This window comes from Phaenicophaeus curvirostris, chromosome 15, assembly GCF_032191515.1.
Source record: "Phaenicophaeus curvirostris isolate KB17595 chromosome 15, BPBGC_Pcur_1.0, whole genome shotgun sequence".
NCBI lineage: Eukaryota > Metazoa > Chordata > Aves > Cuculiformes > Cuculidae > Phaenicophaeus > Phaenicophaeus curvirostris.
In genome coordinates this window covers 2,122,844-2,143,209 of record NC_091406.1, presented here as the reverse complement: position 1 = coordinate 2,143,209, position 20,366 = coordinate 2,122,844, and the positions used below count along the sequence as shown (strand labels likewise).

The window sequence follows — 20,366 nt, the reverse complement described above, 5'->3', positions numbered from 1 at the left end:
CAGAGGAGGGAAACATTACAAGCACATCTGCCTTCATGGTCTTCGCTTTTAAGCAGGTAAGCATTAATAAAAATTATTTTCTTATGTGTTATTCAGCTTGTGCTGACAATACAAAACATTTCAAGTTTGCATGCACACAGTTTTAGTTACAGAGTCCAAGAGATGAAGAAACTAAAACTCAAACTGCATTATCATCTAAACTTCAGTTCTATAAGGGGATGTGAGCAAATCCTTCCTTTATAGCAAGGTCACAGAGAACTGAGTAACCTGCCAAAGGTCATTCCACATGTCAGTGGTGGAAATTGGAATCAAATGCAGGTGTCGGCCTCCATACAGCACTGTGCCCAGAAAGAGAGGCGATGGATGTGTGTCATCTAAGGGCACAGGGCTAGCTAGTGCCCTGACAGTGACAACTATGTCAACACAATGTATGAAAGTGTTAAGTTTAACAGGCAAGCCATGCAATATTAAGGTCTACGGGATGCTGCACATGAGGATACTTACAGTAAAACCCAACAGCTGTGGCAGGGAAAAAAGAAAAAACACTCTGTCAACACCAAATTGAGACTGAAATGTTCACAAAACTTATCAAGTGTAAGCAGTAAGCTGTCAGAAACATTCCTGTATTCTCTGCTGTTCAGAAGTGATAGCGTATTTGTTACGGTAAACTTAAATCAAAGGTAAGAATGGCTAGTTATTAACATTTCGTATTATACAGCATAGTATTAAATGAAGATTCTTAGAGAACATGCGTGTAGCTGTCACGCAGACAGCATGAACCTGGGTTTGCAGAAAAAAAGGGAACATGTTTGAAAGGGATATTTATGCATTTTATAGGATCTATCTGGGTACATCCCTTTTAAAGGGGAAATCTGCAAGTTTACATAAATGTAAGTCAGAGCCATGAGGCACTTAGCAGAATACGTAATTATGCACAGAATTACACTTGAAATTGGGAAACAAGATTCTGCCTCGGCACACCTACAGGCAGCTGGGCATAACAACAAATACCTCGGGCAGCCACCCCGTAAAATGTACCCCTACAGTCACAGCAACGAAAGCACAGACTACAACGACACATCTCAAACCATTTCTCAGGTTTTCAGGTGAATATACATAACATTTGTGAAACATCAAACATGAATTTCACTGTGTTGGTACCAGAGCAGTCCTGCTCTATCCACAATATTGCTGAAATACATATTCAGAGGGTGCCAGGAGTGCTAGTATTAGGAAGAGATGGCAAAAAAAAAAGTGTTGCAGACGAAGACAATCTGCTTCCACCAGAGCTCTGGTAAACTCCTGTAAGATCCTCAGAGGTAGCAAAATGGTTTTCTTTAGAAAAACAAGCTAAGTGTCACATACAAAAAAAACAGGCAAGAGGTTCAGGTGGCTCGGATTTTCAGTTTGGACCACAAGATAAACGGGTAACTGCACTCGGCATGTCTGGTGCTGGTAAGAGATGTAATTTCCCCCCTGAACCAGCTGCCTTGTGACCATCCTGTAAACCAAACCAATGCTGTTGTTTTACCTGAAGGATTAGAGAAATCCAGAATGCTCGTTGTAGGCTGCAACAGGTCAGGACTACTGGATGAGAGCGTTCCTGGAATCGGCATGATGGCCAGGCTGTGCCTGCACTGCCGCGTCCCCACGATGCTGTCGTCCTGCGACTGGCTCACGCTCCCATCACTGCAAAACAATTCGGTTTCAATTCTGTGCACTAAGCTCCCTATAGTCATTTTGGGATGAACAAAACTAAGAGAAATAGTGGCACTCAGTTCTTTTAATCAGCCATTGTAGACAGGCTTTCAAAGCAAGGAGAGAGGAAAAGGAGATTTGGAAGTGTTCACTGGGAGAGAAAAGATATTTTGGTCTTGTTCTGCATTTATGGGTCAGATTTGCTGCATTTCTTTGAAAACCAAAGCAGATTCAAGATAATAAACAACTAAAATATTCCAGCTTAACAAGGAACAATAGTTTTTTGACCACATCTGACAAACCTGAACAGTTTTGGAGGCAAGATGCTGAAGCGGGTCTTGTCCAAGATTTTCCTGATTCGGTTTCTCCCACCAGACACAGTGTTTGCTTTCATTTTCTTGTTTCCTTTTTCACGAGGAAACATCTGTTCCACATCTCCAGGCATATCTGGGATGGAATAACGGTTGTTTTTCTTCTCCGCGATTTTTGGAATATGGGGAATTCCATTCTTCTCTTGTCCTATCCTGCAGAGCAGCTCCTTGAACACTGTAAGGGGAGAGAACAGAAGCCACTCAGATTTCCTATTGCATTTATAAGGCTAAGCCAGTTTATTACCAGCACTGACATTCTTGAAGATATAATTCCATGGAAAAAATAGTGTCTATTACGTTCTTTGTGCGTCTTCCCATGTATAAAAGGTGAAAACAAATTATTCAAATCGTTTTACCTATATAAATCTTTCTTAAAGATCTTTTAAAACTCTTTTTACATCTTTTGAAATGACTCAAGTCAGAAATTCAGTATTTTCTGACAAAAACAGTGATACTGGGAGAATGCAGACTGTAGAGAGGAAATGATTCAGACTGTCCCTCTGAGCAACGCAACCTGGATTTTCTGTACAGGAATTCCCAGTCAAATTGCGTATTTCTGCTATGAAATAAAATTTAATGCTACAAGCCTTCACAGCAGAGATTGGAATATAAGAACAGGAATTGCTCATTGTCAGCACCAGGGCACTTAGCACTCTATTAAAAAGAGAGGATAATAAGTATCAATGCTGAAAAAAGCTTCAAGACATGAATTCATTACAATTTATCAGTGAAATCACTTTGAAATTATATCAGCTAGCAGGAAGAGATTAGAATCCACTCCTAAACACATGTTGCTTACATTTATAACACAAATGAACAACCTATCACTGTCTCAGTTAGAGCTACGCTTTATTTCATGTCATTTCACATCAGTGTGGAGCACCAGTTACTGTGGATGTTTCACATTTCTTTGGCATTATGCTAACAAACAACCACCTGGAAACTTTTTTCTCCTGAACAGTGATAAATGGAAAATAATAACTGAAAATAAAATCAACAGTGATCAAGGACAGGTAATCGGAGAAAGAACATAAGAAAAGGAGACCATTGGAAGGTCTCAGATACAACTACAGAGGCTGGAGCTGCTTTGTGCACTGCCTCGTTACTTCTGTAGTCATGGTTATTCTGTTGCCTGAACAGGATAATGGAGAAAGAACAGACCATTTGACTGAGATTTTAAAGGAGGTATTTATGTGTTTATATTCGCACTGACAATTTAAAGCCAACATTTACAGGTCACTCCACTTTTCATATTCCCTTTTCAATTTCAGATACAAAGGCAATTTATCCTATCATTCTTTTACAGCCATTATAATAAGTTTTACGAAAGCCCAGTTTTATATTTTTACTGTTTCTTGGCAAAAACATTTTGGCCCGGATCCTTTGGCTCCGTTTCAGCCATATTGCATGAAGGGACACTAAAGCTGCTTAACCAGGCACTTGAGGATTTCTTGGGGAGTAAAGAGCTAGCTATGCTGGCTTTGTGCCATTCAGCACACAGCTCTTGGCACACAAGAACTTATCCAAGCAAAAGGATGCACAAAGGGGACTTCTGCCCAACTTTGCACTCCTAGAACACGTTGGAAGAAAGAGGCGACATCTTACTTCACTTCTAAAGCCAAAAAGGCTGGAGTTCTCCTTCATATACACAAAAACACATCCCATAAAGTCTACTCACCAAAAATGTTTGTTTTTACAGTAATGGAGAGATGAGTGTTGTTCCTCAAGATTTCCAGAGCTTTTACAAAGGTGATGTTTTCAAAATTCTGTCCATTAACTTCCATTATCTTTAGGAAGAAATAAAAATTGGACCATTAACAGAAACTCTGTTTGTAACAGTCTTACAAATACAAAGGTGATGATACAGGCACAGTAAGTACCTTCCAGAAGTTATCAAATCATCCAGCCTCAGTAAACTGGGATGATCTAAATTAGATGGGAATCAATCCAACAAAACAATCAGATTTTTTTAAGTAGAGAGATGGATATTTTAAATGAACTTTTACCTGATCACCACGTTTGAGTCCAGCTTCTGCTGCTTTACTGCCCACTTCCACAGTCTCTATAAAAATACCAAAACCCTTGTCGCTTCCTCCAAGGAGACTGAAAAACAGTGGTGAATCTCTAGAAGGTTTCTGTAGGGTTATTTGTCTCCATTTTGCTTTGGCAGCACAGGCAATATTCAGCAATCTGAGATGCCCTTTCATTTTCTGAAACAGAGAAGAAAGCAAATGTAATACAATGTTTTTCTTACTAGAAATGGAAAAACAGTAGTGAGAAAAAAAGCAAATGTGCCAGAAAAAGTACTTGTGACTTGGAGCAGCTCGGCTATGAGGACAGGCTGAGAGAACTGAGGTTGTTCAGCCTGGAGAAGAGAAGGCTCCAGGAAGACCTTAAAGTAGCTTCCAGTACTGAAAGGCGTTACAGGAAAGCTGGGGAGGGGGCTCTTGAACAGGGATTGCAGGGATAAGTCAAGGGGGAACGATTTTCAGCTAAAGAGGGGAGACAGAGATGAGATATCAAGAAGAAACGGCTTGGAGCCCCTGATCCAGTGGCAGGTGTCCTTGCCCATGGCAGGGGGTAGAACTGGATGATCTCAGAGATCCCTTCCAACCAAAACCAGACTATGACTCTAAGGTGCCAAGTATCCAAATCTTACTAAATAAACCTTGTCCTCTTTTGCAGTAATGCAAAACCACATAAATGACTGCCGTATGTTCTATTTTATATGGGCTTTATATCTAAAAATATATTTAAGAACAAATGCGTCCACGTTAAATGCCATCTACTGACTTAAAGACGACAATGTGTTAGTCACCAGCAACACACTGGAAAATGAAAGCGTGTACCACTATAAAGTAGGACAATCATTCTTTTTTGCTCCTACCGTATCTTCCAAGTTCTTTTCAAACTCTTCCAGAAATCGAGTCATAGCAGGATCTCCTTCAAAGTCATTAAAATGATTGTTCACCCACAGTAAGACCACTCTGGTGACCTGCCAAAAAGTAGAAGTATGTATATATAAAGGAATCTATAATCTTTCTATCAGCAAGGAAGAATACAAGGACGTGCTTAACAAACAGAAGCAAATACATTCACACTCCAAATCATCTTTTCCTTTTTTTGTGGAAACAAAAGAAAAACAAAAAACTAAGCACTTTTGTACCTAATTGACTACATCACCTGGGATTTAGTGGTGCACAAATCCACTTGCGGTTAACTCTTCCCTACGCTGTTTATAAAACTTATCTTTTTAAAGCATCTTAATGATGTCCTTAAAGAAAGCTCTAGGAAATATGTTGTGATAATAAAAAGCTTTATTTTAAGAACTTTTAGTTAAATCTGCAGGTTGCTTTTTTACATGCTACCAAGTTACAGCCATCCACGATAAAGTCAGTCTGATGACTATTCCTTCCATCCACATTATAAAAAACATTAATCTACAGCAGTCTCTCATCTAAAAGCAACTTCCTTTTATTTGCTGAGACAGTTTTCTTTTACCTTCCTTCTCTTAAAACACAGTAGTTGCCAAAATAAGCAGCATGGCAAAACGTAAGAGGAGAAGCGGTAACCACAGCAAAGGACCCTGGACAATTTCCTATGCAAAAACACACAGCGTTTGATAGTCTGTTGGGTTTCCTTCAGCTCAAGGCTACAACACATAAAACCTGGCTGGCTAAGAATTTTACTGCCATAATTTTCAACAAATTGGACACAGATTCAAGTTCCAGACTATGAATATTTTTCATGTGTCTGTGCATACAGCTACACCGAGTTGAACCCGTACTGTTCATACAAGTATTTTTACCAACTGCACCTGGCTGGAGCAGAGTTTATTTTAGGAACAGAGTTTGTAATAAGCTGCTCAAACTAAATGTGTTCAATATACCGAAAAGCTCTACAGCAGAAAACAACGGAAGACAAGGATAACGCTGTTGTGAAAAGATGGTATGTTCAAGAGATCACAAACACCATTTCCCACTGTTTCTAGTGAAAATAGTAAATAAAAATAAATAGAAAACAGTATTAAATGTTCTACAGAAGAGAAGCGGCGCCATACCTAGTTCAGGACAGCGCACTATACCCATACACCACGCTGGAGAATCCTTTCTTGATACGAGGGGAAAATAATTGGCTTGAAAACAGTTCATATGAAATAGCTGGAGCAAAATCCTAGTTCATCAGCAACACAAAAAGGAATCACTTTGGAGACATTTCACCAGAAATACAAATCTCTCAGACTCAGACCAACCTTATCCCTGAGGCTGTCCACTGTGAACCATTCCAGGAGTTTATTTCCAACTTCCAGGGGGCTTGTTAGAAATGTTCTGTACGTTAGAAGGAAATCTTCGATGTAGGTTGGATCCACAATAGAATGTTCTTCTATTAAGTGCATGATGAGTCGCTCGGGTGTTGCCTTAAAAATTGAATGCAAATAAATAACTGCTATCTCCCATCACTACCTCTCCTACAGAGTATAAACCCAGGGGAACAGTACATTCCCTTTCCAAACTCAGGAGAAAGCACACTAATGCGTGCCCAAATGTTTTGCGTAAGTAATAATTGGCTATAACAGCTTTTAACTTCCCTTCCTTTTGTTTTTAATAAGCAGTCTAAGTTCCTCTTCCTGGTAACAAAAAAACAGGTCAAGACACACAAAGGGTGCTCGTGATACAGAATTCAACAGATTGGATAAAGCTAGACGTGTTCAGCCTAAGGGAGATGGAAGTAAATTTGCATAACAACATAAACTCCTTCCATCAATCTTTTTGAGCTGAGACAGACAAAATGGAGTATATGGTTCAAACTGAAATTGTATTAATTTACTAATAAATTAAGGTTTAATAGATTCATGGAAAGCACAGCAAGAAATTCACCTTGATTACTATGTGTCCTTTTCTGGTTCCGCTGCGATCCAGTTCCCTGTGCTCCTTTACCATAACAATTTCTCCTTCCTCCTCCACTTTATGAGTGTTTTTTTCCACATGGTTCAGAATCCTCCAGTAGTCTTGCTGGGCTATACACACAAACTGCCCCCAAATAACACAAGATTGTTAATAATACCCAAAACATCTCTGGGCTGCTTCGACACAGTGACAACAGCACAGCATTCGATACCACCCGCACTCTGTTCTGCCCAACTATACGACAGAGAAAGTTAGAAATAGAAGACAGATAAACCTCGTCACCTTCTTACATCTCCAAAGGTTGTTCGAACGGGCTAAATATATAGAGGACAAAGCCTGTAAGCAGTGGAAATGAATATTTTCCACGGATCTGTTCTTAGCGCATGTCAATCTCATCCACACGGGGTGGACTAAGCTTGCATTTCAGCACAACGCACAAGATCCCCTCTCTCGCCTAAGAGCAGTGTGAAAAATCTCAGCTACTCAAGGGTGCACAACCAACATCAGCAGAGCCCCCAACTCATAAAACACTAATCTCCTTGTTTCTGCTCCTGGAATAAAGATCGTACACCTAGGACAAAAGTAGTCTGTTTTCTTTTATAAGATATTTAAAAATATGAGGTAATTGTATAGGCTCTTACCTGACAATCATCTACTTTGGTTCTGACTACTCCATTCATGTACTGCTTTTCCAGAGAGGGAGTAATCCCAAAACTATTTCCCATGCAGAGACTCTCACTCTTCCCATCAGGATAGGTGATTTCCACTGTGCCATTTAAAATAACGTACCAAGAATCAAGCTAGAGGAAGGGAAAAAACAAGTTTAGAAAGCGAAGCAATTCAAAAACTTCCATAAGCTGTTCCAGTGCTCTTCTCTCAGCAAGGCTTATTCTTACAGTCTGCAGTTTGTTGTCACAACAGTTTTTTAGTGAATTAAATGTTGCAAATGTGCACTGTAAAGCAGCAAGCAAGATGACTGAAACAAGAACGCTTTTCAGCATTCTCGATTCATTTCTGAACTAATTCAGTAGGGAGGAACGCTGATGAAGTGCTTTCTTAATCAGTGGGCTAATTGCTACAAGATATTCATATCATTTAGTAAGAATGAATACTCTTCCCCTGGGTATCCATTTGGTCAGGACCAGAGACGAAAGCCTGCCCGCTCCTCTTAGAGGGATGACCTGCTACGGCCATCCCAGATGTCTTGATCCAAGGACAAAGAGAGATTCCAGGACAGTGATTCAGAGAACCTATGTCAGGAGTCAGACCATTAATCTGAACATCTCTCTTCTCCCAACAAACACATACAGAAACTGCTCTTAACTGGACATTTCTTTTATACTTATATTGCTGGGCAAGGATCCCTCTCCACATTAGTATTTTTTAAAACTACATTTTAAGAAGAGAGTTATTTTACTAAGGGAAATGATGCATTCTTCTATGCCACAAATTCCTTGAGATGTTAGCACTTAGCTGACAACAACATCCTAGTTGCTGGTTTACATCCATACTTGGCCAAGCTGAAGTCTTGAACGGGACAGCAATATCGAGGCTGAATCCCTCCAAGGGATGGGCTAAGGCTTGGGGATTTTGGACATAGATTAGGGCAAGAGAAGAACTCCTTAAATTTCAGGTGCAGGAGAGGTGTGGAATAGGAAACAGATTTTCCAGCCTTCACCCCAGATGCCCTTGCTAACCTACTATAAACTCCAACTGTGTTGTAAGCAGTAACTTACCTCTTGGCCGTCTTCAAGAATAATGGCTCCTGCTTGCTCTACTACTTCAAATATCATCACTGAGCAAAGCTCTCTTCTCACTGACATAGTCATGTTCGCAAAGGCAGGGAGTTGATGCATAAATTCCAATAATTGCTCTGTTAGACAAAAGACACATTGGTATGACGACTGCAAGGCCCGAGGGTTCCTTAGATACCTTCCCTTCCACAGGTATATTAAAACTCAAGTTCACAGAGAAATTGCTCAGTGGTGTTACAATCCCATTAGTGCCTGTGGCTAAGCGAGCCCAGCACGCATTTTGTCATCAACAACCAGAACTCGCCTCTACAGTCTCGAGCATGTTCTGATTGACTCTCACGGCAGCCATCTCACTAGGGTGTAAAAGCACTGCAGCTTCAAACATTTAGAAAAATTAAATACCCTTACAGTGCAGTAATTGTAAGCTTGATAGGAGCATGAAATGATTTTCCAGTGTTTAGAGAAGTAACATGAACTACAGCATAGCGCAAATTTTACTATTAAAACTAATGCCAATTTTTAGTTAAATGCTGCTGTAAGTTATTTCCATCTTAAATGTTTTGCAGTTGACAATTGAGTATATAACTGTACTGCCGTAGTACTATGTTCTCTTTGACATTTAATAACTAATTCAGTCAGTTAGTTCAGTATTCAGTTTCAGGCAGTCAAAATTCCCTTGCTACCTATCCCTCGCTTATATCAACACATACAATGACTGCAACACTTAACACCTGGAGCATCTCAGGGACTTTAAAGAACTTAGTTTCCCAGAATAAATACTCTCTCCAATAAGAGGAGAAGAAATCATTCAGCTAACAGTATCTCTAGAGCAAAGTTATCTCTGGGGGGAGTAATTCATAATTATTAGGATATACATTTAACTTTTAAACAGTTTTCAGATACGGGTCTCTTATAGAAGTTACATGATACATAAAGATCTTATATTTGCTTTTTCCTCACCAATATCATCATCAGTTTTGTCTGCAGGCTCTTTCTCAAGGCACTCTCGTACAACATCTCGCCCTAGAAGCGGATCTGAAGTTCTGTCAATATCTTCATCCTCCTCTTCTTCTTCGTCTTCAGAGTCTACGGGTGCTTCTGGAAGACCTGTTAAATCAACGTCTCCCATCTCACTTTCCGTAGCCTACAAATAAAACATCCATCAGACAAAGAGTTTAATAACTTCATTTTAATGATTTATGGTCTTAGGCAGCTAAGAATTCTGTGACCAGCAATTCCAACTAGAAATTCTTAACAGCTCCCTTTCTGAATGCTATTAAAAAACAAACAACCAAAAAAAAAAAAGTTAGATCAAAATCTGCAGTTACAGGATGGTGCAAAACTACACCATGGGCATAAAGCAATACTGTTCTACAGGCAGTGTCATCCCAAGTTCTGAAAACAAAATTAATCTGCTGAGATATCATTTATGTCCTTCCCAGCCTCCAGTGAACTAGAGGCAACATAAAGCTATCAACTGTGTGACAGAGGGAAAAAGCAAAGCAGACTGTGTGGGTAATACAAAAGGGATTTGATTTCATTTTGGTGTTATAACCCGGATTTGAATCCTGGCATAGAGTAAGTCAGGCGGAATAGAGAAATTGAGGAATGAGGGTGACTATTTGCTGGTTCTCATTGTAGAGCATTTACTCTTTCTTGTGAATTCACATAAACAAAATTTTTTCCACAATTTGAGCCTGTATTATTAACAAAATAATAGTATAACTCAGTAGCACCACTGGTTACCCAGTGCCTGCAGACACATTTCTGCTGTCATCAATAGATGGCAACAGAGGCATCACGCTGGGCAAACACACCAAGCAACGGTGGAGAAAGCAATACTGGCAACACAAAGCAGAATCACACAGGAATCATTTACACTAATTCCTTATGTAAAGTTTAAATGATGGAATTGCATGAAAATACATTTCCAAACAGATGGAAGGCAAAAAAAAAAAAACCTAGTAGTTTCAAATTTTTTATTTCCACAAAGTAGTTGCTCAGTCTTTTTTTTTTTCACTTTAAGCCAGCATGCAAATCATTTTCTGTTCAAATTCAAAAATGCGAACAACAAGATGTGTCACTGAGAAGTGTGAGGCAATTATAGAGAGGCTTGCACAAAATGGAGGTTATTTCTTTCCAAACGAACACATTTACAATAATCACCTGCAGTTAAAAAAACTCTTAGCAATTGTACAAAAGCACCGATGACAAACTAAAACACCAAACACTCTACATGCTCAAAAAAGGTTCAAAATAAATACGAGGTCCTGTGCAGGCTGGCCTTGAACACTCCCAGCGGTGCGGCAGCCACAGCTTCTCCGGGCAACTTGTGCCAGTGCCTTACTACCCTCAGAATAAAACATTTCTCCTTAATATCCAAGCTACATGGATCCTTTTCCAGTTTAAAATCATTGCCCCTTGTCCTGTCACTACAGGCCCTGGTAAAAAGTCTGTCTTGTAAGACTCTAAATCCTGCATTGCTGTAATAAGGTCTTCCCATAGTCTTATTCCCTTTTCTCCAATTACCAGGACTTCTTACTGCCACGACTTTTCACGTGGGATGGAAAGTGCCTTAACAACCGCATCAGCCAACTCCATCAGGACCTTGGGATGCATCTGGTTGGGTCTCACGGACTTGCATACGTTAAGGTTGCTCAGGTGGTGTCAAACCTGATCTTCTCTTACCATGGAAAGGACTTTGTTCCCAGAGTCCCTGCCTTGAGGTTAAGGGACTCAGAAGATGTGGGAAGAGTGAAAACTGGGACAAAAAAATTGTTGAGTATCTCAGCCTTCTCCACATCTCAAGTTCTCCTGTCCTATTTGCACGTGTGAGGGGGATGCATTTTCTTTAATCTTTTTTGACCAATGTACCTGCAAAAGGTTTTCTTGTTGTTCTTCACATCCCTTGCCAAATCCAGTTCTAGCTGTGCCTTACCTTTCCTGACCCCAACACTACATGTCTGAGCAGCACCCCTATACTCCTCCCATGAAGAGTGTTCCAGCTCCACTGAATCCACTTCCTTCTCGTGCTTTAGTTTGACCAGGAGGTCCTTACTCAGCCATGCTTGTCTCCTGCCTTCCTTGCCTCATAAAAGACAATGCCCATTTTAAATTATTTATTCACAGCAGACTGCACTGCCTCTGTCTTCCTACACACTCCGCTCTGATCAGCTAATGCAGGCCCCAGCACTTGGACAGATGGGCAGCATTTCCTTCTTCCACTAGACAAAAAGACTAAGGTTTAGATAGAACCTTGGACCTTTGAGCTTGTCCTCGTTTTAGTAATTAGCCAGCAAACCTAATAAATAAGTCTTAAATAATTTAAATATTTCTTTCAGAGGAGAATAAGACTATATATATATATAGGGTTAAATCTGTTTTACATTACATCACTTTACTGGCTTATGCAGCTCACATTAACAGTTTTGGAATCGTGCCCAAGTGCAAATTGTGCTTGGAGAGTCTCAGCAGCACGTGATCGGCACAGCATTTAATTCAAGGACTTTTCTAGCATTTCTTCATCCAAATAGCCACAATTGCTATCAACTTTTCCAGGCAGAGTGATACTGACTCCCGTATTATTTCCCACTTCAACAACCTCAACCTAAGACCACAAAACTGAGGCCGTAGGTTCTACAGATAAATGATTCTTGAAAATTTTCATTATAAGCCAATAAGAATCTCCTCTATTCTTGATACAGAAGTTATAGTTTGAATGAGCTATGAAATAAGAGATGCCCCTCAAACCACATTTCAAAGATGAGGTGCAGATGGCCAACAAAACATTGGCAGGTCAGACAGTGCTGGAAGGAGCGGGGAGGATTCTGCTCATAAAGCTGTCGGCAGAGGTAACAGCTCTTCCCAACCACGATGCCCCAGCTGCTCCCAATATCAAATATCAAAATCATTCACATTTGTGAACTACTAGTTTACAAAATGAAACCAGAAACTGTAATCCTCAAACCTTACATAAATATGGATTTCCAGGATTAGGGTCTATAGGGCAAGAATATCTACTGCAAAGGAAGGAGGAACAGACTCGAAGGGGGTGAGTCACATAAATCATCTGGAAAGTTAACACCAGATTACTGCCAAAATAGGTGCTTGCTATTTTGAAATCATACTATTATTATTCTATATTTACCACAGCGATTAACATATAATCATGGAACGGTTTGGGTTGGAAGGGACCGTAAAGCCCATCCAGTTCCAATCCTCCTGCCACGGGCAGGGACACCTCCCACTGGATCAGGTTGCTCAAAGCCTCATCCAACTTGGCCTTAACACCTCCAGGGCAACCTGTTCCCATGCAAATGTGTTTCAGTTACGTCTGCCAAACGTTGATCATGGAGATGTCCTGCACGCTGACCTACGCTTTGGAAACCAAAGATGTAAGAACTAGCCCTGCAAGCTTTGGAGATTCCACTAAAATGCCTATCAGAAGCATACACTGACAGGAAAAAAAAAGTATTAAATGCGCCTCATGTAAAACATTTCCCATGCCAGAATAACTCCATACAATAATGTATTTTAGTACCCATGAATCTTCATGCAACCTGCTCTGAAGAGGGAGGGTTTTCACCCCTCCCCTCATGTCAACTCTGTCAGGGGAAAAACGTCCAAGTCTTTTTTCAGAACTGACCGAGAAAAACTCTCAGTAAGGCCCTCTCCCTGATGCATATTTTATAGATAATGCATTTTAATATCAAAACCTTAACCACAACTGGAATTATGGCTGGGCAATAATGTTGCCGCCCACAAAGAGTGCATTCTGCCAAAGTGATAAACGAAAGATTTAAAGTTCCTCTCTCCCTTTTTTTTTTTTTAAGCACACCACTGATAGAATTAAAGAGATAAGAGATTTGCAGATTTGCTGAGCATTAAGAGCAGCAGAGTGAGACCCTGCCCATCTGCACCTACAGATACGATCTGGATTATCTAGGTTACCAAGGCTGCTGCCTTAAAGCCTGGCCTATCAAAGGGCAAAGAAAGATGCTTTCACTCTGTAATACCTGTTGAATTATTTTCCCTGAGGATACCTATGTCAAAGCAGCTGTTCGCAGAACCTATAAACCCTCATACATTTCAACTCCTGTGCGCACACAGCCCCCTGCTTCTGTCTGAACACCACAGCTCTGAAATCTAGCATGCTGGCAGAAATGGGCTGAATGGGGGAAAAAAAATAATTAAAAATATAGACTTTAAGCAAATTGTTTCAACCATCGTAGGGAATAACTTTTTTTTTTTCTCCTATAAAAAAAGGCCTACAGTCTGACAGGAACCCAACTGCTTAGCAGCACTCCAAGCTAGCTGGACTTTGCAATACAGACGTTTGGACGTTCTACCACGTGAAGACTGAAAGCTCCAACAGGGAGCAGTAACGGTACAGAAGAAGGGAGAAAAATTGCTTCATACATTTCTTTTCCTACATTTCTGCAGCTAAGCGAGGGTTTAGTGCAATACGTTCACAGCGGGGCTTATAGGCAGGACTCTCTTTCACTGATCTCGTCTTAAGCTTTACGTTCCTCATTTCCTTTTTAACATGCTCGACTGGGAAGCAGCTGGAACAAGTGAAACACCTCAATGAATAAAGCGTGCACAGATGAACGGAAACTCCTTCCAAATCTTAATAAAAAATTGCTTCACTCTCTGGTTCTACTACTCGGATCTTATTTTCTTATAGTGGAATTACATTTGCACTACTTACTGTAAAAATTAATGTTAAGATACCATTAATTCAAAAGGTCATTTCAAGGCTACATTAATCAAAATTATTCACAAATGCTCTTCCTCTGCTGACAGTAATGATCCTCCTCGAGAGTTTGGCATGGAACAGATACAGAGACAACTGCAGCAGCAAAGCATCATTTTCCAAATACCTTATAAAAAGCTGTATTTAATGTATCAAAAATGCTTTTAGCTACTCAGTCAGTACATTATACTCAAAATGTAGGTTTATTGCCTATCAAAGAGATTCTCTGCCTTCATAATATCGGGAGAAACATTTTTCTGTTTCTTTCTGATTCCCAAATCCAGTCTGTGTTGATGTGTCATTGCAATATAATGCCACGGTAAACACTGTGCCATGACTCCATCACACAGCCTCTATCTGTGCACTTACAACTGGGTGACAAACAAAACCGTGACAGCTACTGAAACAAAGCCCACAGAGCAGCCCGCAGCGTTTGACTGCTTGCACATTACTCATACAAAGACAAGATAAGAAAAAAAAAAAAATCACTAAAAAATCAAGAAGGGGGAAAACAAACAGTGGATTGATTGGGGTTCTTTTTCCCCTTGTGATCTCTTCATCCACTGTGATCGTACATTGCTGTAATATTATATTTGAAGAGCTCATGTGATTCTAAGAGTAGCAACCTGCCTCAACATCGCCCCAGCTGGCTGGAAATCCTCAGCAGAATTTACAGGTGTCCACAGTCCCTGCAGCATCCAGAGCCAGACAGATAACGTCACCAAGAAGCTGATTCCAACCTGAAAGGCTCTTGCTCCTCAAAATTAGCAGAAAATCTGCAGTCTTTTTCATGTTAATAAAATAATAACTCCTTAGGGTACAAAAAAACATTTCATCACTGTTTATAAAAATAAGCTACTCCATTCTTTCTTTCATTTATAGCATTCTTATTTGTTAACAATTATTCTCTTCTGGCGTTTTCTGAAGAGCAGACACAAGGCATTTCAGACGCAATTAACCACATGCGATAGAGTATTCACTCATGACTGGAATGCTGTTTTCTTTATCAATAATATATTTTAAGTGCTTTTCACTTAAAGCAACTTCTCCAAACTACTCAGGTAGACAGGCAGGCAGACAATGGTCAGGAAAACTGTCTGTCAGCATCCTAATACATGAGATGTTGAGGTACTAGACAGGATAGTTCTGGTGACTCTGACTAATTAAATCAATTCTGTTGACTCAGGAAATTAAAAGAAAAAAAAAAATCACGATGCAGAACAAAATCTTCCAGCACTGCCTCTCAGAAGTCAGGGAATTCACAGAGCATTTTGAAAAGCCTCTCCGGGATGCAAGCTACTCCCGGTAGCAAATCTAAAGAAGCAGTATGGTAACAGATTAAGTAGGACAAAAATGCATAAAGACACTTAATGTTCTAAAAGGAATTTTGCTTTTCATGCTGTATTTTTAAAGTCACCTCTAGATACTTTGCTGTAAAGAAGATATATCCCTGATTGGTTTAGTATATAGAAATAGTACCCAGGCAGCACCCAAGGGAATAGGGGTCTAAAATCAAGTTACACCTACAATGTGCTCGACAGTCGCAATGTACTCAGTACTGCAGTCAGATTTCCACTGGAGAGCGGAAAAGCTGTGCAATTACTGATGAAGACAAAGCCAAGATGGCCATCCTCACCAACCAGAATGAAAATCACCGTGAAACTAGCCCTGCAGTTTGACACGAGACAGGTAACTTAACTCTATGACTTGTAAACAAAAGAAAGCTATCCTTGGACTGCAGTCAACTTCTGTTCTCAGCAAGCAACACTGGAATTTCCACAGTCAGTCGATGCACAGAGTATGTTTATTACCATGCTTTTGTTTGCAGAACAGAACTTCTGCTATTAACAATAAATACAAATAATCAGGAAGGTATTTGAAACACAAGAATGATTTCATGAAATTTATTCCATTTCAGAAAGAAGAAAAATGATCCCATAAATCACCAAATGCGACTTTGAAAAGCAACAGCACACTTGATGGTATATAAAGACGTGAAAAGCAACATGAAGAGCCTTACAAAGTCTTGTTCACTCCTCTGTGACTGGGGAGGTGGCAAGTCCCATGAGCAGTGTAGGGATAAGCAGAAGTGCCAAGAGGGCAAGTGTCAGCTAAGCAGGCGCTGGGTTTGATTATGGAATGCTTCATGTCAAGCAAGGAAAACTAAGAAACAAATGCAATTTTACCTGATAAATATCAGATAGGCTGCTGCTCCCTGAATCACTCGCAATGCTACATCCCGACTGGCTCGAGGGGACGTGAGTCACCTGGGGGTGAGGATTGTCGGCAAGATGCATCTTGGTAAGATCAGCTGGGAGCTGTAAATAAAAAGGGATTTGGGGAAAGGTGGGGAAAAAAAAGGAGAACAAGATGTGTAAGTCTAATTTGAAGACAAAGTTATTCATAAAACTTTTGTTGAACATTCAAATGCCCCTCTGTAACCTGATGTACACAGTGAAGAAACACTAATTCAGAATAAGCTTGCTCAATCACATTCAGAGTTCATACGCAACAGAAAATGATGTGCCTTCCTATAAAACAAAGGTCTACCCTCTTCACAGCTAACCAATATAGACCAACAGGAGAGCGCATAAGCCTACCAGCCCACAGACTTAAAACATCAGCTTAGGCTGCAAGCTGATATGGAGCAGGAGTCTTGGTTAAGCAGTGCTGTAGGTCTCTCCTAACCTTCCCCACTGCAGGCAAAAAATGGTTGGGAGCACTTCTGAAACAAGTAACATATTTTTGATTATCAAAACTTATGAGGAATATGGGGGACATTGTGCCATCTGTAATTCTAAGTGACATTCACATTGGCAATGGCTCCTCAAACCCAACCATCAATATGGACTCTAAAAATCAGCTCAGATCCTAACTTGCAAAACAACTCTGTGAACTGAGAGACAACAAATCTACTTTTCACTACCCTAATATTTATATTATTCTAGTTTTGGTTATATTTTACTTACAAAAAGAAAGTATAACACACCCAACCTGTAAATCAACATCTATGTTCACACATATTCGGAAAAGGAAAAAGTTTGAGAAGCGGGAGATTGCTAAACTCTCATGAACTCCCACAAAAACCCCAGTACGTATAGAACAGTGAACTTGATCCAAATACAAAGGAAACCCAACACTTTGAAGCCTATGTTTAGCCACCAAGAGGTTATACAGGCTGAAAAGAAAAAAAATCTATTTTCAGGTTTTGAGAACAGCAAAGAGGTCAAACCCCTCAGCTGACAAAATTCAAGCCAGTAGCCAAAAGGTGCACTCGCTATGTGCCAGCGTGCACGGAGCTGACGTACGCCAAGATGTGACCGCTTACACAACAATGAAGTCTAAAAGTGACACAGGAAAGGCAAAATTTAATTCTGATGTGGAGCACCTGCTGAGTACATTTTATCCCCAAATGAATTCTTTCTACAGGGCACATTTTTGTACAGAAAAGCACTATCAGACTTGGCAGTGCCAGGTTTAGAGTTGGCTCTGATGGTCTTCAAGGTCTCTTCCAACCTAAATGATTCTAGGATTCTAATGGACACGAGACACAAAGTGGCACATCATCTTCCTTAAAGCCTGTGGGGATCTGGATGTTAGTTGAGCCACTGCTATTTGAACGATGCCAGCTGCAGTGATGATGGGAGGCTATTCCCCATCTGCCACCTCCATTGCCACATCGAGCAGCAGCCTGAGCAGCCCGTGCCGCAGGGTGACACTGCTCCTCTGCTCCCTGGAGTTCCACACGTCAGCCAGCTCCTCTGCAAACACACCGCAGCGCTGCTGTCCACACAAAAAGAACAGCAAGTACGAGCAAGGTCAGTGCATCATTTGCCAGGGAGAACGACATCCAGCAGCAGCCCAGGACTTGCTAGCGAATGGCCAGGCAGGGCTGCTGGCAGCACCAGCACCCTGGAGGTCACACAACTGAAATCCAGGAGTTCTACTAAATTACCGAACAAATTGACCCTTACAGATTCATTACCCCCAGCTTAACTAAACCACAGTTTGGCTGCAGACTCCTCACAGCCTGTCCCTGTCTTTATAAAGCTTCCTATCCCAATAACCAGCTCCGAGCTAAGCTCCAATCAGATTTCCCTCCATCCATGAGCAAGTCCCATACTGACCATGATAATGCAGACACGGAGAAATCAAATTTAAGCTCCCTGCTATCCAGATTCATAATGATTTTCAAACTTTAAAAACAGCTCCAGGAAAAGAACCAAGAGTACAATGGAGTCCTGGATTTCCCAGGAGACCAAGGGCAGATTCCAGTTCTCCGCCAAGAAGTGGAGCTACTGAAGCCCATTCTGGCTCAAAGACAGCAACACACACACAGATACATATTGCCACATACAGTTTTTCATAGAATCAGAAAACGGTTTGGGTTGGAACAGACCTCAAAGTCCCTCAAAGACACCCCCCACTGGATCAGGTTGCTCAAAGCCCCATCCAACCTGGCCTTGAACAGCGCCAGGGATGGGCAGCCACAACTTCCCTGGGCAACCTGTACCACTGCCTTACAGGAAAACATTTGTTCCTGATACCTCATCTCAAAAGTCCTTTCCTTCAACCTGAAACCATTCCCCTTCATTCTATCCCTGCACTCCCTGACCAAGAGCCCCTCCCCAGCTTTTCTGGAGCCCCTTTCAGTGCTGGGAGGCTGCTCTAAGGTCTCCCTGAAACCTTCTTCCCTAATTTAGATGAAATTATGAGGTTCTTATGATGAAGGCTGTTGAGCAACATGTGGTTCTCAAAATAAAAAAAAAAACATGCATGTTCTTTATATGCCATTTTCACAAACAGACGCTGGAGACCAACTCCAAACACCACCAGCCTTCCCTAAGGAGTATTTCTTACCAACTCATTAATCACTAACAACTGGTCTTCATTCCCCCTGACAGTACTCCCATTCATTCCCATCACCTATAAAGCACACGGGATGTAGGATGCTCCTGCTGGACTCTGCAATATGTTCTTGTAAAAGACATTTAACGCATGTTCGATGTAAGGAAACACTGCAATATCTCTTTAAATTTGAGAGAGAGATAAGGTTTATTTGAGACAACTGACCTTTAAAGTGCTGCCTGCCACTCTACTCAATCTCCCAAAATAAATCACAGCTTCTGTCTTCTGTATGTCATTTTTATTACCCAAACTGATTGTTCTTTCTTTCAGAGCTCACTAAGCAGCAATACATGGATAGGGCATTTCTGTAACAACATGACAGCGGACACGGGAAGGACTCGCAGGATGTGGTTGTGAAGTTGCTGAAAGTGCTATAACATTGCCTTAACTATTGCTGAATAACGCTCATGAGTTGAGGTTGTTTAACCTGGAGAAAAGGTGGCTTTGGGGAGACCTCAGAGCAGCCTTCAAGTCCCTAAAGGGTTCCTGTAAGAATGATAGAGACAGACTTTATAGCAAGGGCCATCTGGTTAAAGACGTCCCTGCTCGCAGCCGGGGGGTGGACTGGGTGACCTGTAAAGGTCCCTTCCAACCCAACCCATTCCATGATTTTGTGATTATTTGAGTATGAATTTTTTCTTGGGGATTAAGGGGGAAGAAACTTAAGAAATTGTTGTTACAATGGCACCAGTATCTTGAAAAATTATGCATTAAGGAAAGAAGTTCAAAATAGCAACATTCACTTATGTCCATGGTAGTGGCTTTCAGATGCAGATGTATCTACCTGCATTATCTTCTGGCTCGCTGTGTGCACTCTCAGGCTAGTCCTGACTGTCCCCAGCAGCCTCAGGTAGGGAAAGCCTGGACAGCCACTACATTCCAATGAACACCCAGTACAGAAACAGACCACCTGCCACGTTAAACCATAACAGCTCCTTTTTTTACAAGGGATAATCTGGAATTTGAATACCAG

At 40.8% G+C, this 20,366-nt stretch overlaps 1 protein-coding gene across 8 annotated transcripts in view; it reads right to left on the bottom strand.

Moving 5' to 3' along the window:
* RAPGEF6 (Rap guanine nucleotide exchange factor 6) overlaps positions 1-20,366 on the bottom strand; it is a 123,935-nt gene that overhangs the window by 33,114 nt on the left and 70,455 nt on the right. For 4 of the 8 annotated variants that reach the window (XM_069869355.1, XM_069869361.1, XM_069869357.1 and 1 more), the window contains 12 exons: positions 16,672-16,803; positions 9,691-9,874; positions 8,713-8,849; positions 7,618-7,776; positions 6,947-7,099; positions 6,322-6,486; positions 4,957-5,064; positions 4,076-4,279; positions 3,748-3,856; positions 2,001-2,244; positions 1,532-1,689; positions 505-519 (listed from right to left, as the gene is read on the bottom strand). In XM_069869355.1, the coding sequence (XP_069725456.1) occupies positions 505-519; positions 1,532-1,689; positions 2,001-2,244; positions 3,748-3,856; positions 4,076-4,279; positions 4,957-5,064; positions 6,322-6,486; positions 6,947-7,099; positions 7,618-7,776; positions 8,713-8,849; positions 9,691-9,874; positions 16,672-16,803 (1,768 nt within the window). The remainder of the gene's footprint in view (positions 1-504; positions 520-1,531; positions 1,690-2,000; positions 2,245-3,747; positions 3,857-4,075; positions 4,280-4,956; positions 5,065-6,321; positions 6,487-6,946; positions 7,100-7,617; positions 7,777-8,712; positions 8,850-9,690; positions 9,875-16,671; positions 16,804-20,366) is intronic. The other 4 variants (XM_069869356.1, XM_069869363.1, XM_069869359.1 and 1 more) reach the window with 2 other exon arrangements.